Genomic DNA, 26069 nt, shown 5'->3' with positions numbered 1-26069 from the left:
TTTTTTGTTGATCCTGTCTAGGGTGAGCCTGCATGAATCCAGGTGTTTGCCTTCTTTGAAAGAATCAACCTCCTCCCCAATCTCCTACACACAGCCAGGATCACCAGACACTTTGCATCTGCAATGAGTTCAGAAACTGCATCGACATGACTCCTGGACCTCTCTTACGCCAACAGATTGGTACACCTCTAAAGAGACCCTGCAGCTTGGAAATCCAAGGTATTGTTCCTGGATCTCTTCCAGAGTCGCTGACAGATCTCTCGTGATGGAGCTCTCCTAGTTTTCTTCGGCACTATTCTCTACTACCCTCGATGTCTCTCAAGCTTGGACATTTGCTCCTCTTCTTTACAATCCATGTCTCAACCTCCTTCAGAACTCCTGTCTTCATTTAACCCTCACATGCTACACTTATGCTGATAACACCCAGACCTTGAAATCCAATCTGGCCAAGACTCCTGTGCATCTGGACAATGCCTTCAGTCAGCCCCTGGAGGATACGCAAGCAACTTAAGGTCAACTTGCCTAAGAGCAAGATCCTTCCCTGAAGAACTGGCAAATGTCCACCCTACGGCCATCTGTCCACCATCAGCGGGTGTAATCATGGACTCGAACCTCTTGCTCGTTCCTCGGGTAAATCAAGTGAAAGGAACATTGTACAGGACGCGAGCCTGTTGCTGCATTGTCTCACGCTTAGGTTTCTCCAAAGGGTAAGGCCACCATCTCCAGTCCTATCACGCCTAGACGATAGCAACAGTCTCTACATTGGAGTCCCACTGTGTAGCTTGCAATGAATTCGCAACTTAGGTGGCAAACATCTCTCACACCATCAGTGCCACATTTTGAGCATCATATTGGCTTCCAGGGGCACCATCGCTGACTGTATCATCCATTGAACAAGATCGGTCTTCCAATAATGCAAACGTCAAGCCATTTACGAAACAAGGACACTCCACGTCAGAACTGCTTTGCTCCCTATTAAGTTCCCTGCAAGGGGGGCAGGGAGCATTTGCAATGGCAGGAGTTATTTCTATATTTAGATGACCAAGCTCTGGGGTACTTTTCCAGAAAGAATAAGGCTGCTAAACAGCTACTTTGAATTCCAGAGAGCAGCTCTGCATCCATGACTCAAACATTCCAAGCTTCTGCATGGACTGAATTAAAATAAACATGTTGTCCGGATTACACAAATGGTGGGTATGAGTTTTACAAATGCCTTAACATAAAATGTAAGCAGCCCACCACAGACTTGTAAAAGGAATCCATCATCACAGATTACTGAAAAGGAGGCACCACAACTAACATGAAGGGAACCTCCACCACAAGCTTGTGCATGAACGTGTGCTCATCACTAGTATGTACGTAACTCATCAACGCAGACTTGTGTATGAAACCTACCAGCACACACATGTCTAACAAACCCACAACAGTCTGGTGCAAGATATCTATCTATCACGAATGACTGAAGCGGACCCTCAATACTATACAGGTACAAGAAAAGCTGCATGGCAGAGCAGCCGAGAGGTCCCGCATTATATGACCTACCGCCGATTGAGCCGGCTCCCCATCCTGAGGAACCTTAGGACAACAAATAGAGGACCATTTCGAAGGCCTCCACTCCCTCAATGCTCCGTCCGATGCGTTGCTTAAGCGCTAGTGCAGTCCGCAACCACGGACGCCGGCCATGGGACCTATCTGGTATCCAAGTAAACTCTGACTCTAGAGGCACCTTTACTGAAGCTACGGGTCTTCCCAGATCCATTCGGGTTGTTCTTTCTTCCACTGTCCTGAAGAGGCTCTGAAATTTAAAGGGCGGAAACACATCGACACCACCATCTGAAGGAGTCTAAATTTCCTAATTTGTAAATCCTACAAAACATAACCTTACGGACACACATGAGGATACAGAGAGATAATTGGTCCTCTGTGGGTGTTCTCGCTATAGACTACCTCTTTTACGGACCGTGGAAAAAAATTGAAAGCGCGACCATATATGTACAAGCAACGGGAAGACCCAAGAAAGTTTCTAGTTGCTACACAAATAAAAAAAAACTGGATTTGTGTACCACAGTGTAACTTGTCCCGTTTTTTCTCGTCTGGTAATTTTGTATTATATATGTATAACTGGGTGTCATGAGTGTTTGTTTATACACACTTCAGGTACATGTACGCGGAGTGAAGATTAATACATGTGCTAAATAATCAAAATAAATAGTGTTTTGTATGATTACATGCACCACCAGTGACTCATTTACATTTTCACAGTGAAATTACTTTGAAAACAATCAATTCCCATAGAATGCGAGCTCTTCTGCTTATATAGCATGACAGAGCAGAGACAGGGGCAAATCACCATGCACAAGTGTAAAGAGCCCGCCTCAGACTTGTTGTATAATGTATGGATCTACCAGAGATGATTGCAGCCGACCCCAATACTATAGACGGGAACAAGAGATCCTTCATTACAAAGCAGAGACAGGAGTAAATCACCACAGACAAGTGCAAGAAGTCCACCACCAAAGAACATGAAAAGTACACAAGCTTATTGATTTTTTTACCAACACTTTTTGCAAGGCCCACAGAATGATATAAATAAAAATAAACAGTAATTGATGCTACAACAGAGCCCGTTCCTAAATTGCAAACTACAATAAAGACACACTATTATACATAATAGCTCCAAAATTGAGTTATGATAAAGTTGGCTTTTTAAAGAGATTTACGCAAAATATATGCAAAGCGCTTTCATCTATAGCTCCAGAAATCTACAACCATATAGTTCCTAAAGGACTCCAGTCCTGCTCCCTGGATTTCCAGAACGGACAGATATTTGCACCCTTTGGTATTAATCCAATATCATGATGGGGTATCGAGGTGGATGATCACAATTAGAATATTTCAGCCAATAGGACCACGCCCCCTTCCTCATGAGGTCACATTTCAGACTCCTCTCTTCCATAGACCTCTTTAGTGCAGGATTCATCCATGCTTGCACACAGACTAGACTATCAGGATAAACCAAGAATTTGGCAGCAGTACTGGTTGAAGGGCTTCCAGAGTGGCTCTCCAGCGGAGATGGACACCGGCAAGGAATTTCAATAACGGATGAGGAGAGCACGCAGAACTGAATGCGACCGACTGGTTTCCATTCCACCCTGAAGGAAGAGCAACCCACTCGAGCTATACTCTGAAGGTAGATGCTCTGGTTACTGGTCCAGGATCCTTCCCCTTCAGAGTCCAGATGTAGAAAGGGTTCAACGCCAAGCCTCAACTCCATAAATCCGAAGCAGAAAGATTTCAGCAGAAAAGAAAATGTTACATCCCTTAGGTAAGATTCTTTCTGGTGGAGATTCTCACTATCTGTATATTCCAAGCATCAGGCTAGCTCCATCTTGGCTCTGGAACCGACGCCACCATGATGCCACTGGAGCACAAATCGCCCCCACTCGCACACCGACGTCAGTTTACCATCCATTTTTCATAGGCCTTTGAGGTGGACGTAAGACTGACATCATACTAACAAGGTGATGTGCAAAACCTAGACTTGGAGCCTTATTACTTTGACTATAACAAAACCAGTGTTTGTGTGGGGAGGGGAGTAAAGTCGGCCATGAATTGCAAGTAGACAGAGTATCCACCAGAAAGATCATTACCGAACCTAAGGAACTTTTCCTTCTAATTGATACTGCTACCTGCAGAGTCTTCAACTTTTTAATAGATTCCCCACTAGACACATACATCTTCAACTCTATACTGTAATTTGGATCTAATTGTGGAGTATGAGATGTAATTCTGATTGTGGCTTCTTGTTTACCTACATTTTCACAAATTGAAAAGTCACTTTTTAAGTCACTTGCCCGCGGTAAGGAAATCGGCTGATTTCCCCATACCCCTGTCACGTCCTGCTCACTCACCTTTTCGTATATTATCTTTGAGTTGAACTTACTTGTTAATAAAAACTCTTAATTTTCCAGCGATTCATTCATAATCCCAATTTTGATTGTTAAATTGTGGTATTGTACAAATTTACTTGTATGGGACCTTTGTTTTCCTTAACATACGTCCACCCTTGGTCCCTTCAGACTTTTAGGGTCTCCTTGTTCTCTTTTAGATTCCCCAAGCAGCACCCATCGAGGAGGCGTTTTGAATGACTAGTTACATTTAAAAAAAACATGGAGGACTGAGCACAAGAAATGCCCTTCCCAAACTTTTATGTTTTGCGAAAGTGTGGCTGAAAGCCCAAGTCACTCCTTTGTCGACCTGAATAGGGATTCCCCTTGCCAGAGCTAAGTTGAAGACTTCACCCAGGTGGAATTAGCTCTGATGCCCTTTGGAGGTTCCTCCTGGGCGAAGGTATAACACAACTTGATGCACAAGATGGTCCACCTTGACAAGGTCCTCTTCTGGGCGGCTCTGCCTTTCATCTTGCCAGTTTGTCGGAAGCCTCTGCTATGGTCAAGGTAAAAACTTACCGCCTTCTTGGGATCCAGCTTACAAAGCTTTTCTTGCTCTTTACTGGAATGTGAAGGGGAACAAGCAGTAGGTTGTCCTCTATGAATGCTCTAAATTGAAGGGTGTGACCACTTTGGGAAGGAAAACTGCTCTGATTCTCAGAACCAACTTTTCAGCGAAAAAAAGAAGCAAATGGAGGTTTCCCTCTCAGTGTCTATAACTCACTGACACATTGAAAATCCAAGAATGAGAATAATATCCCATTGAGGTGAGAAGGAGAAAAACGCGTTGGTGAGGCACTTCAGCAACCTTATAACTGTGGGGACTTGAACAGGCATGGCTGGTCTGGAAGAAAATGAAGGGCGACAAGGCAGATAAGTAGTCCTTCATTGTGCCCACTGCACCACCCTGTTGAGCTAACAACAGAGCGAAGAGTAAAATGTCTGACGAACGGGCCTGAGAGGGTTTACTGAGGGGTCTGAGCATCACTTGGCAAACCCACTCCATCGCCCAGAATAAACCATTTTGGTGGAATGTCTACGGGCATTAAAGATAACATCCTCCACTCCAGGAGGCAGAAAGAAAAGGCATTCAGGTGTATTTGCTCAATCTCCCGGCAAGAAAGTGGAGGCTCTGGAGGATGGCGTGCAGCACCTGCCCCACAATTGTGAGAGGTCTTCCTTGTGAGGGAGACGGAGCAGGTGGCACAAGGAAAGGGGCAACAGGTCTGAATACCACATCCGTCTCTGCCAGTCCGGCACTATAAAAATGACTTGGCAAGGTCTGACTGGATCTTTCTGAGCACTCAAGGAATCACGGGTATGGCAGTAGCATGCAGTGAAGTGGAAAGCTCCACCTCAACCTACATGCAAACCCCGGGCTCCAGTCAGCAAATACTGGAGGGCAATGAGCAAAGTGGTGAGTGGCAAAAATCCGCCTGCGGGATGTACCAAAGAGTAAAGATATAAGGGACCACCACCGGGAGGAGATGCCACTCATGATCGGCAAGGTGTCACTGACTGCGGCCGTTGGCCCCGACTTTGAGAACACTGACTAGATGTTTGGAAATCAACTAGATCTGCTTTTTCTGTGCCAAACATCAGAGTTTAATTGGTTCTGGGCAGATAAGGTGTTAGATGTCACACCACAGAGCTTAAGACCTGGCTGTTCCCATAAGACTCTCACCACCAGTCGTTTATATCTATCTCTAGCGCTGGGACGCTCACGGGCAGCCACGCGCTCTATAAATTCTTAAATAAAAAAAATTGTGGTTGTGTTGCCTGTCACTATCTGGACAGATTGGCTGTAAAGGGAGTGCTGGGAGGCCTTGAGCGTCAGCCATTCCGTTCTCAGCTTCAGCAGATTGATGTGCAATATCTGGCTTTTGTAGATCGAATGCCTTTGATCACCAGTTTCTCCAGATGAACTCTCCATCCTAGAGTGGAAGCGTTCGTTACCACCATGGTCACTGCTGGAGGAGGTTGGAAGGCTATTCATTGTACTAGGGTAGTCTCTAGATTCCGCATCAAATCTGCTGCAGAGTCCCTGGAGATCAGCACAGAATGTGATAGATCTCCTCTCTGTTGGATCCACTGTCTGCACAGGCACCACGGAGGGTCCTCATGTGCCAACGTGCATAAGCGTCCAGGAGGATACAGGCATCTAGCAAGCCCGAGCAGGCGTAAAGCCATTAGGACTGGAATGTACGCTTCATCCTGAAGCATCGGAATCATAGCCTGAATATCCTTTACCCTGGGGGAGGAGTAAAGGCTGAACTCAATGTAGTGTCCAGCACTGCCTCTATGAACAGGATGCTCTGAGAGGGCTCCAGGTGAGACTTTGGCTGTTGATAGATGAAAATGGCCAGTTCGAACAGCAAAGAAGTCATCGACTGCAGGCTGTCTGAGATGGACTGCAACCACGGTTGCCACCTTCATGCAGACTTGAGGAGCCGAAGTCAAGCCAAATAAGAGGACCGCAAATTGGAAGTGTACGGATCCCACCATGAAGCACAGGAACTTCCTGGGCGGCTGCACTGAGAGCATGTGAAAAAACGTATTCTGAAGATCAAAAGACACCATCAAGTCTTTTGTTTCTGGTGCAAGCAGTGAGCCAGAGACAGCATCTTGAACTTTTCCTTGTGCAGCAACCAATTAAAGACCGTGAAGTCTAGGATACAGCGCAGATCACTGCCCTTTTTCGGGATCAGGAAGTAGTGGCGTTCTACCCCTGGCCCCTTTCCTGCTCTGGCACAATTCCACCACCCCATTTTTGATGAACAAGATATCTTAACAACCAAACTCTCTGGTGAAGGATGTGTAGATAAAAAGAGCTGGATCACCTGTGATCTCTATATACTCCCTAACAAGTGGCTAACAGCGCAGATAGAGGTTGGTTTGCCCTAAGCTGCAAGGATTGGTCCTGCCAGTGCCTCCTTGAAAGGGAGCTGAGGTCTGAGGGTTGGCAGGTGTGGTATAAAAAGTCTGTTAATATGCTAGACATGTTCTCCAAGGAATGGAGAGGTAGCTTCAAGACCTCTGCAGCCTTGAGTATTACGGCATGATGAGAAGTGACCTCTGGAGGTGGTAGACCACCGGGAGAATATAATTACCACTCAGGGCAGGTGTTAAATCCACAAGCATCCAGGAGAATGGTGAAGTCAGGGTACAAAGTGACAGACAGAGTTGGCTGTGGAGCCAGAGCTGAAGCTGCGACTGACTTCAAAGTCAGAGCCAGAGAAATAGCAGATAAAAACAGAAAGGGGGTAAAACCCACCTGTACCATCATGAAAAGTAATCCCATAGGACCCATAGGGGCTGAAGACGCTCCAGCGGGGACCTCGGACCAACAGAAAATGTTGACCATTGTATTCAGGAAGTAAGCAGGCTCTGTACGGGGAGCAGGAAACTGCAGGTAGGGCTAACACTGCTGAGCCCTGGGCGAGGGAGCAGCAGACATCGAAGGCCCAATTATCGTCTTCAAGGCCGAAGGAGCTTCAGGCACCGGCTCCTGTTGAGGAAGAGATACCAATTCTGCCTCTGAGAAAGAGTCTTGAAGTGTAGGAGAAGGATTTGGTGACTTACCTTTCGACTATCAGTATTACTCTGAGACTTGTGCTTTCCCCATGAGGACTTTGACGATGGTAACCCTGGTGACTTCATTCCAGGGCATTATTCTCTTCCGGCTCTTCGACGGACCCAAGCCCGGGCAATGAAGAGCTTAGCCTCCCTTTTTTGAGTGGCCTTGGGATACATGCTCCTGTATGACTCGCACGACTGTGCTCTGCGGTCAGACCCCCGGGGACAAGAGGCAGATGACATGGGTGCCTGCGATGGACACTGGCCCATCACATTAGTTGCAGGGCTTAAAACCTGACTGGGGGAAAAGTGGTGGAAGTTGGGGCATCCCTGCACAGAACTAAAAACGTTTCGTGAAAAGATTGAGATATCGTCGAGTGAAAAAGGGAAAATTCCGAAGACAGCAATGCTCTGGAAGGGTTTCAGCGGCAGGGAAAAAAGTGAACTGACATCAGTGTGCCAGTTTGGGGTGCTTTATGGTTCCAGTGACATCACAGTGGTGTTGCTTCTGGTGCTAAGATAGAGCTAGCCCCTCCTGCCAGCACAGAGAGCTATAGAAAAGTTTGCAGATTCAGTCTGACGTCTGGGATATTCAAATCGTGAATAATCTGCAGGTAGAAGTATCCATCAGCAATCTATCTACAAAGCTTTAAAAGTATATCCACCACATCTGTGATTAAAACTGAGGTGAAACTTAAGTGTTTCTAGGGTTAGTCACACTAAGCATTATCTACTCCCATATTTAGCAAATGAAAGATGATTGTCAAACCACAAATAGATGTATCCATTCACACACCCTGTAACAAGGGTCTTCACACTTTAGTGCCTTCTCCTCCACCCCATGTACAATTCTTTCATTGAGCCTTAGACATTGAAAATGTTTGCTCAATTTGAATCCATAGAACATTAAATAGTTGAAATATGCTCAAGAATGTCTTGGGGGTTTAAGGGCTGCCTTATAATAAATACAGACAAAACTCATATGCAGTAGTGTTTACAATTTATCACAATAAACATAGCAGGCAAACCAAATTTGTAATGTGGGCTCAAAGACTAGGCAGCCATTCAAAAATATATTTAACAGTAGTGTTATTGATTTTGCATTGTAATCAATTCCACATGAAAAATTTTAATGTATTGAAAGATAGATGCAAAAATGTGTAACAAACTTTAGGTGGAATCCCAAAATTTGACAAACGTTACATTCTTGCATTTGACTTTTCCACATTATCATACCCAGCTGACAACTGGACCCATGTCTTCCAACTTTTTCCTCTGATCCTCCCCACCTAAGCAAAATGTTTTGAAGACAGCCCCCCCCCCCCCCCCCCCTCCAAAACTTCATGGAAAGGACTGGGTGAACGGTAAGAACAGTGCTGACCACTTGGGGCGGATATTGTGCGATCATTTGAGGGGGTGCTTTTCTGCAGCTCGAAAACGGCACTAAATGTGAGACATGTACAAGAGCAAATGCCTCAATCAAAAACAGAATTGAGCAAAAACACAACTCCTCATAACTGGGTGCCCCTTGCACTCCTGGACCCGGTGCAACTGTACATGCTGCTCTAATGATAGCTGCGGCCCTGAGAAGACCGCTTCTTTCTTCACCCCTTCTCCGCCATTAAAGACCATCACTTCAATCTTGAAACAGGGTCACTGGCGCTTTCCCAAAACCATGAGCTCCTGCATGGCGCCCCACCTTATGCAACAAGGGTGTATTCTGCCATAATGCTAGTGAGGAATATGAACCTCTGTGGGGCCCTGATGCAGTGGGCCCCTCGGGGCCCTGGCCCCCAGTGCTGCTGCACCTGCTTCAATAATGATGGCTGCTGCCTCGCAAAGCAGCATGTCTCCTCCGCCCTTTGCAGACAACATGGGCTCCTATCTCACGACATCCCTCTCCCCAGGGGCGGCCGGTCCGCAATGGCGGAGGAGCGTCGCCCCACTCGTCAGAGTCAGTCACCGAAAAATAGAATGATATTAAAATAACGTAATTTTATTTCTCTGTTATAGACTCTGGCATGTGTGTAGGCGGGGCCGGGCCATGACAGGGAGGAGTGATGGGCACGTTAAGTGTGCACGTTAGTTTGGCCGGCCATCTGAGGCTATGTCGAGCTACGCTGTGATGTCACCGGGGGTCACAGGGTCATGAAGGCAGGGGCCTCTGGGAGCTATGCCACCTGTGTGCAGTTTCTGCGCCTAGCTCACCTCAAAGTCCCCAGCAGCAGAGAGGAGCTTCCTTCCGATGTCACCGTGGGTCACAGGCTGTGTGTGATGTCACTTCCGACTGCCATTGAACTTGGTGGCGCAGATGCAAGAGGCACGTGCGCAGCTCTCAAGTGAACTTTAGTGAACCGCCTGGTGCCGGGAGCGAGCACGGGGGCGCGCGCACGAGAAGGGGGGTTCGCCGGTTCTTCACAACAGCCTCCGAGCACAGCACATTCCTCTTCCCGGGAAAAAGACAACGTAAACGGCACAAAAACAACCCGGGGCGGCGGAGTTTGTTTAATCTGCGCGGGCCCAGTGGATTCTGTTCCAAGTGGAATCTGCTTCAGCCTCCGAGCCACGGATGCTGAGCACACACAGAGTCAACGTGGTGGAGGCCTCACCTGAGGGACAGTCAGACTCCATCAACAGGAGCTGGGGAGCGGGCAGCTGAGGCCGGCACGTCAACACCGCCAGGCTGTGACGTCATCAGCTGCCAGCTGGACTACTGCACCACCAGAAGGACCACAGCAGACCACTGCATCTACAGCACGAGGCAACCGCACCACCGGGAGAAGGACCACGGCTACCACAACCCCAGAGACTACTGCACCACCAGAAGGACCACAGCAGACCACTGCATCTACATCACAAGACAACCGCACCACCGGGAGAAGGACCACGTCTACCACAACAGGAGACAACCGAACCACCGGGAGAAGGACCACGGCTACCACAACCCCAGAGACTACTGCACCACCAGAAGGACCACAGCAGACCACTGCATCTACAGCACGAGGCAACCGCACCACCGGGAGAAGGACCACGGCTACCACAACCCCAGAGACTACTGCACCACCAGAAGGACCACAGCAGACCACTGCATCTACATCACAAGACAACCGCACCATCGGGAGAAGGACCACGGCTACCACAACCCCAGAGACTACTGCACCACCAGAAGGACCACAGCAGACCACTGCATCTACATCACAAGACAACCGCACCACCGGGAGAAGGACTACGGCTACCACAACAGGAGACAACCGAACCACCAGGAGAAGGACCACGGCTACCACAACCCCAGAGACTACTGCACCACCAGAAGGACCACAGCAGACCACTGCATCTACATCACAAGACAACCGCACCACCCGGAGAAGGACCACGGCTACCACAACCCCAGAGACTACTGCACCACCAGAAGGACCACAGCAGACCACTGCATCTACATCACAAGACAACCGCACCACCGGGAGAAGGACCACGGCTACCACAACCCCAGAGACTACTGCACCACCAGAAGGACCACAGCAGACCACTGCATCTACATCACAAGACAACCGCACCACCGGGAGAAGGACCACGGCTACCACAACCCCAGAGACTACTGCACCACCAGAAGGACCACAGCAGACCACTGCATCTACATCACAAGACAACCGCACCACCGGGAGAAGGACTACGGCTACCACAACAGGAGACAACCGAACCACCGGGAGAAGGACCACGGCTACCACAACCCCAGAGACTACTGCACCACCAGAAGGACCACAGCAGACCACTGCATCTACAGCACGAGGCAACCGCACCACCGGGAGAAGGACCACGGCTACCACAACCCCAGAGACTACTGCACCACCAGAAGGACCACAGCAGACCACTGCATCTACATCACAAGACAACCGCACCACCGGGAGAAGGACCACGGCTACCACAACCCCAGAGACTACTGCACCACCAGAAGGACCACAGCAGACCACTGCATCTACATCACAAGACAACCGCACCACCGGGAGAAGGACTACGGCTACCACAACAGGAGACAACCGAACCACCGGGAGAAGGACCACGGCTACCACAACCCCAGAGACTACTGCACCACCAGAAGGACCACAGCAGACCACTGCATCTACATCACAAGACAACCGCACCACCCGGAGAAGGACCACGGCTACCACAACCCCAGAGACTACTGCACCACCAGAAGGACCACAGCAGACCACTGCATCTACATCACAAGACAACCGCACCACCGGGAGAAGGACTACGGCTACCACAACAGGAGACAACCGAACCACCGGGAGAAGGACCACGGCTACCACAACCCCAGAGACTACTGCACCACCAGAAGGACCACAGCAGACCACTGCATCTACAGCACGAGGCAACCGCACCACCGGGAGAAGGACCACGGCTACCACAACCCCAGAGACTACTGCACCACCAGAAGGACCACAGCAGACCACTGCATCTACATCACAAGACAACCGCACCACCGGGAGAAGGACCACGGCTACCACAACCCCAGAGACTACTGCACCACCAGAAGGACCACAGCAGACCACTGCATCTACATCACAAGACAACCGCACCACCGGGAGAAGGACTACGGCTACCACAACAGGAGACAACCGAACCACCGGGAGAAGGACCACGGCTACCACAACCCCAGAGACTACTGCACCACCAGAAGGACCACAGCAGACCACTGCATCTACATCACAAGACAACCGCACCACCGGGAGAAGGACCACGGCTACCACAACCCCAGAGACTACTGCACCACCAGAAGGACCACAGCAGACCACTGCATCTACATCACAAGACAACCGCACCACCGGGAGAAGGACCACGGCTACCACAACCCCAGAGACTACTGCACCACCAGAAGGACCACAGCAGACCACTGCATCTACATCACAAGACAACCGCACCACCGGGAGAAGGACTACGGCTACCACAACAGGAGACAACCGAACCACCGGGAGAAGGACCACGGCTACCACAACCGCAAATAGGACTACACCACCAGAAGGACCACAGCAGACCACTGCATCTACATCACAAGACAACTGCACCACCGGGAGAAGGACCACGGCTACCACAACCCCAGAGACTACTGCACCACCAGAAGGACCACAGCAGACCACTGCATATACAGCACGAGACAACCGCACCACCCGGAGAAGGACCACGGCTACCACAACCCCAGAGACTACTGCACCACCAGAAGGACCACAGCAGACCACTGCATCTACATCACAAGACAACCGCACCACCGGGAGAAGGACCACGGCTACCACAACCCCAGAGACTACTGCACCACCAGAAGGACCACAGCAGACCACTGCATCTACAGCACGAGGCAACCGCACCACCGGGAGAAGGACCACGGCTACCACAACCCCAGAGACTACTGCACCACCAGAAGGACCACAGCAGACCACTGCATCTACATCACAAGACAACCGCACCACCGGGAGAAGGACCACGGCTACCACAACCCCAGAGACTACTGCACCACCAGAAGGACCACAGCAGACCACTGCATCTACATCACAAGACAACCGCACCACCGGGAGAAGGACTACGGCTACCACAACAGGAGACAACCGAACCACCGGGAGAAGGACCACGGCTACCACAACCGCAAATAGGACTGCACCACCAGAAGGACCACAGCAGACCACTGCATCTACATCACAAGACAACTGCACCACCGGGAGAAGGACCACGGCTACCACAACCCCAGAGACTACTGCACCACCAGAAGGACCACAGCAGACCACTGCATATACAGCACGAGACAACCGCACCACCCGGAGAAGGACCACGGCTACCACAACCCCAGAGACTACTGCACCACCAGAAGGACCACAGCAGACCACTGCATCTACATCACAAGACAACCGCACCACCGGGAGAAGGACCACGGCTACCACAACCCCAGAGACTACTGCACCACCAGAAGGACCACAGCAGACCACTGCATATACAGCACGAGACAACCGCACCACCCGGAGAAGGACCACGGCTACCACAACCCCAGAGACTACTGCACCACCAGAAGGACCACAGCAGACCACTGCATCTACATCACAAGACAACCGCACCACTGGGAGAAGGACCACGGCTACCACAACCCCAGAGACTACTGCACCACCAGAAGGACCACAGCAGACCACTGCATATACAGCACGAGACAACCGCACCACCCGGAGAAGGACCACGGCTACCACAACAGGAGACAACCGCACCACGGGGAGAAGGACTACGGCTACCACAACAGGAGACAACCGAACCCCCGGGAGAAGGACCACGGCTACCACAACCGCAAATAGGACTACACCACCAGAAGGACCACAGCAGACCACTGCATCTACATCACAAGACAACCGCACCACCGGGAGAAGGACCACGGCTACCACAACCCCAGAGACTACTGCACCACCAGAAGGACCACAGCAGACCACTGCATATACAGCACGAGACAACCGCACCACCCGGAGAAGGACCACGGCTACCACAACAGGAGACAACCGCACCACGGGGAGAAGGACTACGGCTACCACAACAGGAGACAACCGAACCACCGGGAGAAGGACCACGGCTACCACAACCGCAAATAGGACTACACCACCAGAAGGACCACAGCAGACCACTGCATCTACAGCACGAGGCAACCGCACCACCGGGAGAAGGACCACGACTACCACAACCCCAGAGACTACTGCACCACCAGAAGGACCACAGCAGACCACTGCATCTACATCACAAGACAACCGCACCACCGGGAGAAGGACCACGGCTACCACAACCCCAGAGACTACTGCACCACCAGAAGGACCACAGCAGACCACTGCATATACAGCACGAGACAACCGCACCACCCGGAGAAGGACCACGGCTACCACAACAGGAGACAACCACACCACCAGGAGAAGGACCACGGCTACCACAACCCCAGAGACTACTGCACCACCAGAAGGACCACAGCAGACCACTGCATCTACAGCAGGAGACAACCGCACCACCGGGAGAAGGACCACGACTACCACAACAGGAGACTAGCGCACCACCAGGAGAAGGACCACGGCTACCACAACCCCAGAGACTACTGCACCACCAGAAGGACCACGGGGGACCACAGCATCTACAGCATGAGACAATCACACCACCAAGAGAAGGACCACGGCTACCACAACAGGAGACTACCGCACCACCAGGAGAAGGACCACAGCTACCACAACAGTAGACTACCGCACCACCAGGAGAAGGACCACGGCTACCACAACCCCAGAGACTACTGCACCACCAGAAGGACCACGAAAGACCACAGCACCTACAGCATAAGACAACCGCACCTCCGGGAGAAGGACCACGGCTACCACAACAGGAAACCACCGCACCACCCAGAGAAGGACCGCGGCTTCCACAACCCCAGAGACTACTGCACCACCAGAAGGACCACGGGGGACCACAGCATCTACAGCATGAGACAACCGCACCACCGGGAGAAGGACCACGGCTACACACAAAAGGAGACTACTGCACCACCAGGAGAAGCACCACGGCTACCACAACAGGAGACTACCGCACCACCAGGAGAAGGACCACTGCTAGCACAAAACTAGTGCAACACCAGGGAAAGGACCACGTCAACCACAACCCGAGAGACTATTGCACGAGCAGAAGGACCACGGTGGACCACTGCATCTACATCACTACTACTACTTACGAACGCTCCACTGGCTCGCCGTGGAGAAAAGAGTCACTTTCAAAATTCTCACTCACGCCTACAAATGCCTACACAACAATGGACCCAAATATCTCAACGACAAAATCAACTTCCACATACCCAAAAGAAACCTCCGATCTTCCAACATCACACTGGCCGAAACCCCCTGCCATACACAGACCCAGACCAGGCGGAAGATCCTTCTCTCACATTGCAGCCAAGACCTGGAACGAGCTACCGACAGACATCAAAAGCTCCCCTCCCTGAACGCCTTCAGGAAGACCCCCAAGACCTGGCTCTTCGGCTAAACAGATCTGCGGACCCCCTCTCAGCACCTTGAGACCCTCACGGGTGAGCAACATGTGTACAATGCCCTGATTGATTGATTGACAGCACGAGACAACCGCACCACCGGGCGAAGGGCTACGGCTACCACAGGACTAGTGCAACACTAGGAAAAGGACCACGGCTACCACGACAGGAGACTGCTACACCACCAGAGAAGGACCACAGCTACCACAAGACTAGTGCAACCCAGGAAAAAGACTACGGCAGGAGACTACTGCCCCACCAGAAGGCCCACTGGAACTACAGCACGAGAGACAACCACACCACCGGGAGAAGGACCACGGCTACTACAACAGGAGACTACTGCACCACCAGGACATGGACCACGGCTACCACAAAACTACTCCACCACCAGGAGAAGGACCACAACGGACAACAGCAACCACAACATGAGACAGCTGCACCACTAGGTGAAGGACCACCACAACCACAAGACTACTGCACCACCAGGTGATGGACCAAAATGGACCATGGCAACCACAACACAAGGTAACTCATCCACTGAGAGAAGGGTAACTGCTACTACAACAGGAGACTACTACACCACAGGAGAACGACCACGGCAACCACAAGACTAATACATGACCATGAGAAGGACAACGACATCCACAACATGAGACTACTGCACTACCAGGAGAAGGACCACAGTTACCGCAATAGGAGGCTACTGCGCCACCAGTAGCAGGACTATTGCAACCACAAGACCACTGCATCACCAGGAGAAGGGCCACAGTATCCACAACACCAGACTACTGCGCCAAGAGAAGGACCAAAGCATCCACAACACAAGACTACTGCACCACCAAGAGAAGGACCACAGCATCCACAACACAAGACTACTGCACCACCAGGACATGAATTTCAGCATCCACAACACAAGACTACTGCACCACCAGGAGAAGAACCACAGCTACCACAAGACTACTGCAGCAGCAGAAGGAGGACCACAACAGACCACAGCAACCACAACATGAGACAGCTGCACCACCAGGAGAAGGACCACAATGGACCGTGGCAACCACAACATAAGATAACTGATCCATCAGTAGAAGGGCAACAGCTACTACAACAGGAGACTAATGCACCACAGGAGAATGACCACGACAACAACAAGACTAATACACCATGGCATCCACAACACAAGACTACTGCACCACCACAAGAAGGCCCACAATGGACCAGGGCAACCACAGCACCAGCCAATCGCACCACCAGGGGAAGGACCACAGCTACCACAAGATGAGACTACTACACCACCATAAGAAGAACCACATCGGACCACGGCAACCACAACACAACACAACCGAACCACCTATAGTAGAACCACAGCTATCACAAGACTACTGCACCACCAGGAGAAGGACCACAATGGACCACGGCAACGATAACACGAGACAACTGCACCATCAGAAGGAAAACGGCTACCACAACATAAGACTAGTGTACCACCAGCAGATGGACTACTCCAACCACACGATTACTACATCATCAGGAGAAGGGCCACAACAGACAGCGGCAACCACAACCAAAGACAACTGTGCCACCAGGAGAAGGACCACAGCAACCACAACATGAGACTACTGCACCACCAGCAGAAGGACCACAGCAACCACAAGACAACAGTATTGCAGCACCAGGATAAGGACCACGGCTACCACAACATGAGACTACTACACCACCAGAAGAAAGACCACAATGGACCACAGAAGCCACAACAGTAGGCAACCACACTACCGGTAGAAGGACCACAGCAACCACAAGATTAGTGCAACACCTGAAAAAGGACCATGGCTACAAGGACAGGAGATGGCTGCACCACCAGGAGAAGAACCCCGCCAACCTAACACAAGACTATTGCACCACCAGGAAAAGAACTACAGCTACCAAAAGAGTACTGCACCACCAGGAGAAGGACCTCAACAGACCACAGCAACCATAGTACGAGACAAACACACCAGCGGGCAGCGGACCACGGCAACCACAAGACTGGTGCAACACCAGGAAAAGGACCAGGCTATCATGACAGGAGACTACTGCCCCACCAGGAGAAGGACCACGTCAACCATAACACAAGAGACTACTTCACCACCAGGACGACGACCACAGCAACCACATGACTAATGCACCACCAAGAGAAGGACAACAACGGACCACAGCAACCACAACATGAGACAGCTGCACCACCAGGCGAAGGACCACAGCAACCACAAGACGACTGCACCACCAGGCGAAGGACCACAATGGACCATGACAACCACAACACAAGGTAACTGATCCACTGGGGGAAGGGCAACAGCTACTACAACAGGAGACTACTGCACCACAGGAGAAAAATCACGGCAACCACAAGACTAATACACCACCAGGAGAAGGACCACAGCATCCACAACATGAGACTACTGCACTACCAGTAAAAGGACCCCAGAAACCACTAGACAACCCCACCACCAGGAGGACAATGGCTACCACAAGACTAGTGCTAAACCAGGAAAAGGGCCACAGCTACCACAACAGGAGACTACTGCACCATCAGGAGAAGGACCACTGCTACCACAAGACTACGGCACCACCAGGAGATGGGCCACGGTATCCACAACACCAGACTACAGCACCACCAAGAGAAGGACCACAGCATCCACAACACAAGACTACTGCACCACCAGGACAAGGACTACAGCCTCCACAAAAGGAGAGAATACTGCACCAGCAAGTATGAAGACCACAACAGACCACGGCAAATACAACACAAGACAACAGCACCACCAGGAGAAGGACCACAAAGGACCACAGCAACCACACCGTGAGGCAGCTGCACCACGAGGAGAAGGACCACATGGACCACAGCAAAGACAACATGAGGCAGCTGCACCATCAGGAGAAGTACCACAATGGACCACGGCAACCACAACACGAGAGACTACTGCACAACCAGGAAAAGGACCACAATAAACCATAGCAACCACAACATGAGACAGCTGCACCACCAGGAGAAGGACCACAGCTACCACAATACCACTGCAGCACAGGAAGCAAGACCACAATGGACCACGGCAACAACAACACGAGATAACTGATCCACTGGGAGAAGGACTACGGCTACCACAACAGGAGACTACTGCACCACCAGAAGAAGGACAACTGCAACCACAAAACTACTACACCACCAGGAGAAGGACCACAACGGACCACAGCAGGAGACAACCACACCACCAGGAGAAAGACCACGACCTCCACAACATGAGACTAGTGCAGTACCTTGAGAAGGACCACTGCAACCACAAGATTACTGCATCATCAGGAGAATGACCACAACAGACAGCAGCAACCACAACCCGAGACAACTGCACCACCAGGAGAAGGACCATGGTTACCACAAAATGAGGCTACTGCACCACCAGGAGAAGGACAGCAGCAACCACAAGACTACTGCACCACCTGGAGAACGACCACAGCAACCACAACATGAGACTGCTGCACCACCAGGAAAAGAACCACAGCTATCACAAGATGACTGTGCCACCAGGAGAAGGACCACGGCAACCATAACAAAGACAATCACACCACCAGGAAAAGGACTACAGCTACCATAACATGAGACTAGTGCACCACCAGGAGAAAGACCACTGCAACCACACAATTACTGCATCATCAGGAGAAGGGCCACAACAGGCAGCAGCAAACACATCCAAAGACAACTGCACCACCAGTAGAAGGTCCACAGCAACCAAAAGACAACAGTATTGCACTACCAGGATAAGGACCACGGCTACTACATTATGAGACTACTAGCCCACCAGAAGAAGGATCAATATGGACCATGGCAACCACAACACTAGACAACCACACCACCGGGAGAAGGACCACAGCAACCACAAGACTAGTGCAACACCAGGAAAAGGACCATGGCTACCATGACAGGAGACTACTGCACCACCAGGAGAAGAACCAAAGCACCAGTGAGAGGACCACAACAGACCACAGCAACCATAACACGAGACAACCATACCACCAGGAAAAGGTCCATGGCTACTACACTAACCACAAGCAATGCCTACCACATCAACCAACTCATTGGACTTTACTACCACATCATAGGACTGGACAGGCCGAAGGCGCGCCTATGGCAAGCCCGTCTGCACCCGTCCGTGCCTGGACCGTGCCCAGCGCCAAAACACCTGGTCCCCGCACCAGCCACGACGACCACCGCCACTACGACGCCAGCACACTCCACGCTCTCAACCCAGGACGGGCCCACACCTGCTTCAAGGTCGCCCCGAAACGCACCCACGGTCCCTTCACCTGCCGGAACTGCAGCTACACCAGCCTCAGAGCCGCTGAACAACCAGCCCAGAAAGACCTCAACCACCTCCGATGCATCCTACTTAACACCCGCTCCGCACGCAAACACGCAGTCGAGCTCTGGGACCTGCTCAACACATCATCCTCGGACGTCGCCTTCCTGACAGAGACCTGGATGAACGACTCCTCCGCACCCGACATCCCCATAGCCATCCCAGACGGCTACAAGATCACCCGCAGAGACCGCATCAACGGAGTCGGAGGAGGAATCGCCATCGTCCACAAGAACAGCATCAGGGTCTCGACCAGCACCGATGACACACTCAACACCGCCGAACACATGCATTTCCAGATCCACACAGACCCCAACTCCACCCTCAGAGGCACCCTCGTCTACAGACCCCCCGGACCCGGACCTCAGTTCAGCGACTCCATAGCCGACTTCATCAGCACGCACGACCCTGCCCTCCAACTACTACATCCTCCTGGGAGACCTGAACTTTCACCTAGAAAACAACAACGACAGCAACTCAACAATCCTGATCGATAACCTTGCCAACCTCGGACTGAGGCAACTCGTCACAACGCCTACCCATTCCGCAGGCCACACGCTTGACCCCGTCTTATCCGCAAGCCCACACGTTGCCTTCAGCCACACTACCGAACTCCTCTGGACCGACCACTGCTGCGTCCACTTCTCCTTCCATAAACCCACCATACACCACCGCACCCAACAGATCCCTCGCCACTGCTGGAGAAAAATCACCGAAGACCACCTACACGCAAACCTCACTCTCAGCCCACCCACCGAACCCTCCAACACCTCAGACGCTGCCCGCAACCTCAGACGCTAGATCGCCGACTGCGCCAACACCCTCGCCCCACTGAAGAACCCCCCCCCCCACAGAGACACCAGTAAGAGGGCCAGTTGGTCCACCCAGATCTCCTAGCCTCCAAGCGAGCCTGCCGGAAACTAGAGAAGAAATGGCACAGCGAACAGACTCCGGACAGCCACGCAGCCCACAAGAACGCCACCCGCAACCACCATCACCTCATCAGGACTGCCAAGAGGACCTCCTTCAAAGACCGCCTCGACAACAACGCACACAATAGCAAGGAGCTCTTCAACATCGTGAAGGAACTCTCCAACCCCAGCTCCAACACCAACAACATTCCACCGTCGCAAGCCCTGTGCGACTCCCTCGCCACTTTCTTCCACCGCAAGATAGCAGACATCAACGACAGCTTCAACACCCAGACAGCCCCAATAAACAGCAACACAACAGTCTCTCCGCACACCATCGACCACAAGCCCCTGCTAGCCTGGAACAGCGTGAGCATCGATGACACCATCAGGACCATGAGCACAATCCACTCCGGCTCCCCGTCAGACCCATTCCCGCACCACATCTTCAACAAAGGCAGCAGCTCAATCGCACCCTACCTGCGCAATCTCTCCCTCGAGGCTGCAACCTTCCCAGAGAGCTGGAAACACGCCGAGATCAACGCCCTACTCAAAAAACCCAAGGATGACCCTAGAGACCTCAAGAACTTCCGGCCCATCTTTCTGCTCCCATTCCCGGCCAAGGGTATCGAGAAGATCATCAACAGACAGCTAACCCGATACCTCCAAGAAAACAGAATCCTGGAACTTTCTCAGTCAGGGTTCCGCAGCAACCACAGCACCGAGTCCGCCCTCATCGCCTCCAACGATGACATCAGGATACTGCTGGACAACGGTGAGACCGCAGCCCTCATCCTTCTAGACCTCTCAGCCGCCTTCGACACCGTTTGCCACCGCACACTACGCGCACGCCTCCACGCCGTAGGGATCGGAGACAAAGCCCTGCAATGGACCACCTCCTTCCTCTCCGGCGGAACCCATGGTTCCTCCCTCAGCCCGACACTGTTCAACATTGACATGGCCCGCTCGCACACGTCGACCGGCAGCACTACCTCAACATAATCTCCTACGCCGACGACACTCAACTGATCCTCTCCCTCACCAAGGACCCCATCACCGCCAAGGCCAACCTCCACAAAGGCATGAAGGCCGTCGCCGACTGGATGAAGATCAGCCGACTGAAGCTGAACACGGACAAAACGGAGGTCCTCATCCTCAGCTCCAACCCTTCAGCCTGGGACGACTCCTGGTGACCGATGGCACTGAGGCAGCCCCGATACCCACCGACCACGCACGCAACCTGGGAATTATCCTCGACTCAACGCTCTCCATGACTAAGCAAGTTAACGCCATCTCCTCCTCCTGCTTCAACACCCTCTGCATGCTCCGCAAAATCTACTGGTGGATCCCAACAGATACAAGAAAAACAGTCACCCAGGCCCTCGTCAGCAGCACACTCGACTACGGAAATGCCCTCTATGCGGGAGCCCCGACCAAGCTCATCAAACTACTTCAACGCATCCAAAATGCCTCGGCACGACTGATCCTCGACATACCACGTCACAGCCACATCACCCCCTACCTGAGAAACCAACACTGGCTGCCAGTCAACATGAGGGTATCCTTCATGCTCCTCATCCACGCACACAAGGCACTCCACAAGACCGGCCCAGCCTACCTCAACAAATGACTTTCCTTCTACACCCTCAACCGCCAGCTCTGCTCCGCCGCACTCGCCACCGTCCCGCACATCCGTAGAACAACCCCCGTCGGGAGGTCCCTCTCCCACCTCACCGCCAAGACCTGGAACGCCCTCCCACTGAACCTACGACAGACCCAAGACTTGCTAACCTTCAGGAGGCTACTCAAGACCTGGCTGTCCGATGAGTAGTGATCCCCCTCCCACCCCCCCAGCGCCTTGAGACCCTCACTGGTATGTAGCGCGCTCTACAAATGTTGTTGATTGATTGATTGATTGCCTGTCACCATGGGTCATATCAGTGTCAAAGTAAAAATAGATGACAGCAGGAAAGAAGACCATGCCGCAAGGAGATAAAACACACAACATGGAGAGATCACCCCATGGGACACTTGTGGGCTCAGAGAAGCAGCAGATATTCCATTGAGCTTGGCCAGTGAGGCTCTCTCCAGGTGGCACTTGAGGGACTGAGAGAAGGACAGCAGATATACTATAAATGGCTTAGTCAGCAGATGTCCTATCATGTACTTGGACAGTGAGACGTCTCCCCATGGGACACCAGAGAGCCTCAGAGGACAGCAGATGTCCTGTCATGTGATTGGACAGTGCTAGATCTCCCCATGAGACACCAGAGAGCCTCAGAGGACAGCAGATGTCCTATCATGTGATTGGACAGTGCTAGAGCTCCCCATGGTACACATGAGAGCCTCAGAGGACAGCAGATGTTCTGTCATGTACTTGGACAGTGAGACGTCTCCCCATGAGACACCAGAGAGCCTCAGAGCCCAGCAGATGTCTTGTCTTGTTCTTGGACAGTGCTAGATCTCCCCATGTGATACCCGAGAGACTCAGAAGAGGTCTTATCGTGTGCTTGGACAGTGCTAGAGCTCCCTATGGTACACTTGAGAGCCTTAGATGGCAGAAGATGTCTTATTGTGTGCTTGGACAGTGCTACAACTCCCCATGGTACACCTGAGGGCCTCAGAGGACAGCAGATGTCCTGTCATGTGCTTGGACAGTGCTAGAGCTCCCCATGGTACAACTGAGAGCCCCAGAGGACAGCAGATATCTTCATTCTACCCATATAATGGTTTCTTAAATTAGCCAATCTCAAGGGCTCACCACTTTCTCGTTGTAAACGATGTACTTCAGCCACTTGAAGTCCTGCCACTTGAACCCGGCCATGACGAAGAGGGAGTCCTTCTCGTACTGCTCCAGCTTCTGGATCGCTCCTTCGGGGTAGGTGATCCTCATGGTGGTCTTGCTTCCCACATCCTTCTCGTAGCCCTTCACTGGAGCAGAGTTCAACCTGGAAGGAAGGCGCAGAGAATTGGCATTAGCATTCTGCCTGCAGCCTGATTGTCCTATCAGATGGAAGCTATTTTGAGGCTCCTCTCATCATTATCATCACCACACTACTAAGGAGAGCAGGGCACCCATGACTGGCACCTTCTAAGAGGTGACTCAAAAGAGCTTTCAAACGCTTTAAAGGGGTAACACCTGAATTGAATCTGAATGCCACAGTATGTAGTTTTACCTTACTAACACCTGCTTTGTATCCTTACTGAGTATCCTGCAAAGCGCCTCTAGCAGCTAGCAGTAGGCGCTACACCCATACAGTGTGGTTCATATCCTGACAGTCCCCATTTCCGGCACTAAAAACATTCTTAGCAGTGTGTTTGGTATTATTTCAGTGAACACCACACCCTTACTGACAGTGTGCTTGATATCCTGAGGGTCCTGGTTCCAGGCAATGAACGTGTTCTAAGCCGTGCCTTCATATCACTCTAGGAAGCACCAAACCCCAATTGATAGTGTATTCCAGGACGTTACTGACAGATGAGATTCCAAACTCATGCTCACAGAGAACTAATACCGGACTGTGTGTCTCAAACCCTTGCTGACGGTGTATACCAAGCCCTTACTGACAGCGTGTACCAAACCCTTATTGACAGTGTGTATCAAACCCTTATTGACAGTGTGTACCAAGTCCTTACTGACAGCGTGTACCAAACACTTATTGACAGTGTGTACCAAGCCCTTACTGACAGCGTGTGCCAAACCCTTATTGACAGTGTGTACCAAACCCTTATTGTCAGTGTGTATCAAACCCTGACACTGTGTTCCAAACCCTTATTGTCAGTGTGTACCAAGCCCTTATTGACAGCGTGTACCAAGCCCTTATTGACAGCGTGTACCAAGCCCTTACTGACAGCGTGTACCAAACCCTTATTGTCAGTGTGTACCAAACCCTTATTGACAGTATGTAACAAACCCTTATTGTAAGAGTGTACCAAGCCCTTACTGACAGTGTATACCAAGCCTTTATTGTCATTGTGTACCAAACCCTGACACTGTGTACCAAACCCTTACTGACAGCGTGTGCCAAACCCTTATTGACAGTGTGTACCAAACCCTTATTGTCAGTGTGTTTCAAACCCTGACACTGTGTACCAGACCCTTTTTGTCAGTGTGTACCAAACCCTGACACTGTGTACCAAGCCCTTATTGACAGCGTGTACTAAGCCCTTATTGACAGCGTGTACCAAGCCCTTACTGACAGCGTGTACCAAACCCTTATTGCCGTGTGTACCAAACACTTATTGACAATGTGTTTCAAACCCTTATTGTCATTGTGTTCCAAATCCTTATTGTCAGTGTGTACTAAGCCCTTACTGGCAGCGTGTATCAAACCCTGACTGACAGCGTGTACCAAACCCTTATTGGCGTGTGTACCAAACCCTTATTGACAGTGTGTACCCAGCCCTTATGACAGAGTGTACCAAGCCCTTACTGACAGTGTGTACCAAGCCCTTACTGACAGCGTGTACCAAGCCCTTATTCACGGTGTGTACCAAGCCCTTACTGACAGCATGTACCAAACCCTTATTGTCAGTGTGTACCAAACCCTTATTGACAGTATGTACCAAACCCTTACTGACAGCGTGTACCCAGCCCTTACTGACAGCGTGTTCCAAACCCTTACTGTCAGTGTGTACCAAGCCCTTACTGGCAGTGTGTATCAAACCCTGACTGACAGCGTGTACTAAACCCTTATTGGCGTGTGTACCAAACCCTTATTGACAGTGTGTACCCAGCCCTTATGACAGAGTGTACCAAGCCCTTACTGGTAGCGTGTACCAAGCCCTTACTGACAGCGTGTACCAAGCCCTTACTGACAGCGTGTACCCAGCCCTTACTGACAGCGTGTACCAAACCCTTACTGAAAGTGTGTACCAAGCCTTGACTGACAGTGTGTACCAAGCTCTTACTGACAGCGTGTACGAAACCCTTTCTGACAGCGTGTACCAAACCCTTATTGTCAGTGTATACCAAGCCCTGACACTGTGTACCAAACCCTGACTGACAGTGTGTACCAAGCCCTTGCCGACACAGTGTACCAAGGCCTTACTGACAGTGTGTACCAAGGCCTTACTGAAAATGTATACCAAGGCCTTACTGACAGTGTGCACCGCACCCTTACCAACACTGTGTACCACACCCTTACTGACATTGTGTACCAAGCCCTTAATTTCACTGTGTTCCAGACCCTTACTGACAGCGTGT

The 26069-nt window shown here is 51.3% G+C and overlaps 1 protein-coding gene across 6 annotated transcripts in view; it reads right to left on the bottom strand.

The window, feature by feature from the left end:
• ST3GAL3 (ST3 beta-galactoside alpha-2,3-sialyltransferase 3) overlaps window positions 1-26069 on the bottom strand; it is a 1285176-nt gene that overhangs the window by 238576 nt on the left and 1020531 nt on the right. For all 6 annotated transcript variants that reach the window (XM_078661151.1, XM_078661230.1, XM_078660924.1 and 3 more), the window contains one exon: window positions 23625-23811. In XM_078661151.1, coding sequence (XP_078517277.1) covers window positions 23625-23811 — 187 coding nt within the window. The remainder of the gene's footprint in view (window positions 1-23624; window positions 23812-26069) is intronic.

This window comes from Lissotriton helveticus, chromosome 1_1, assembly GCF_964261635.1.
Source record: "Lissotriton helveticus chromosome 1_1, aLisHel1.1, whole genome shotgun sequence".
Classification (NCBI taxonomy): Eukaryota; Metazoa; Chordata; class Amphibia; order Caudata; family Salamandridae; genus Lissotriton; species Lissotriton helveticus.
Note: the sequence above shows the minus strand (reverse complement) of the source record. Positions and strands in the feature narration are given on the sequence as shown.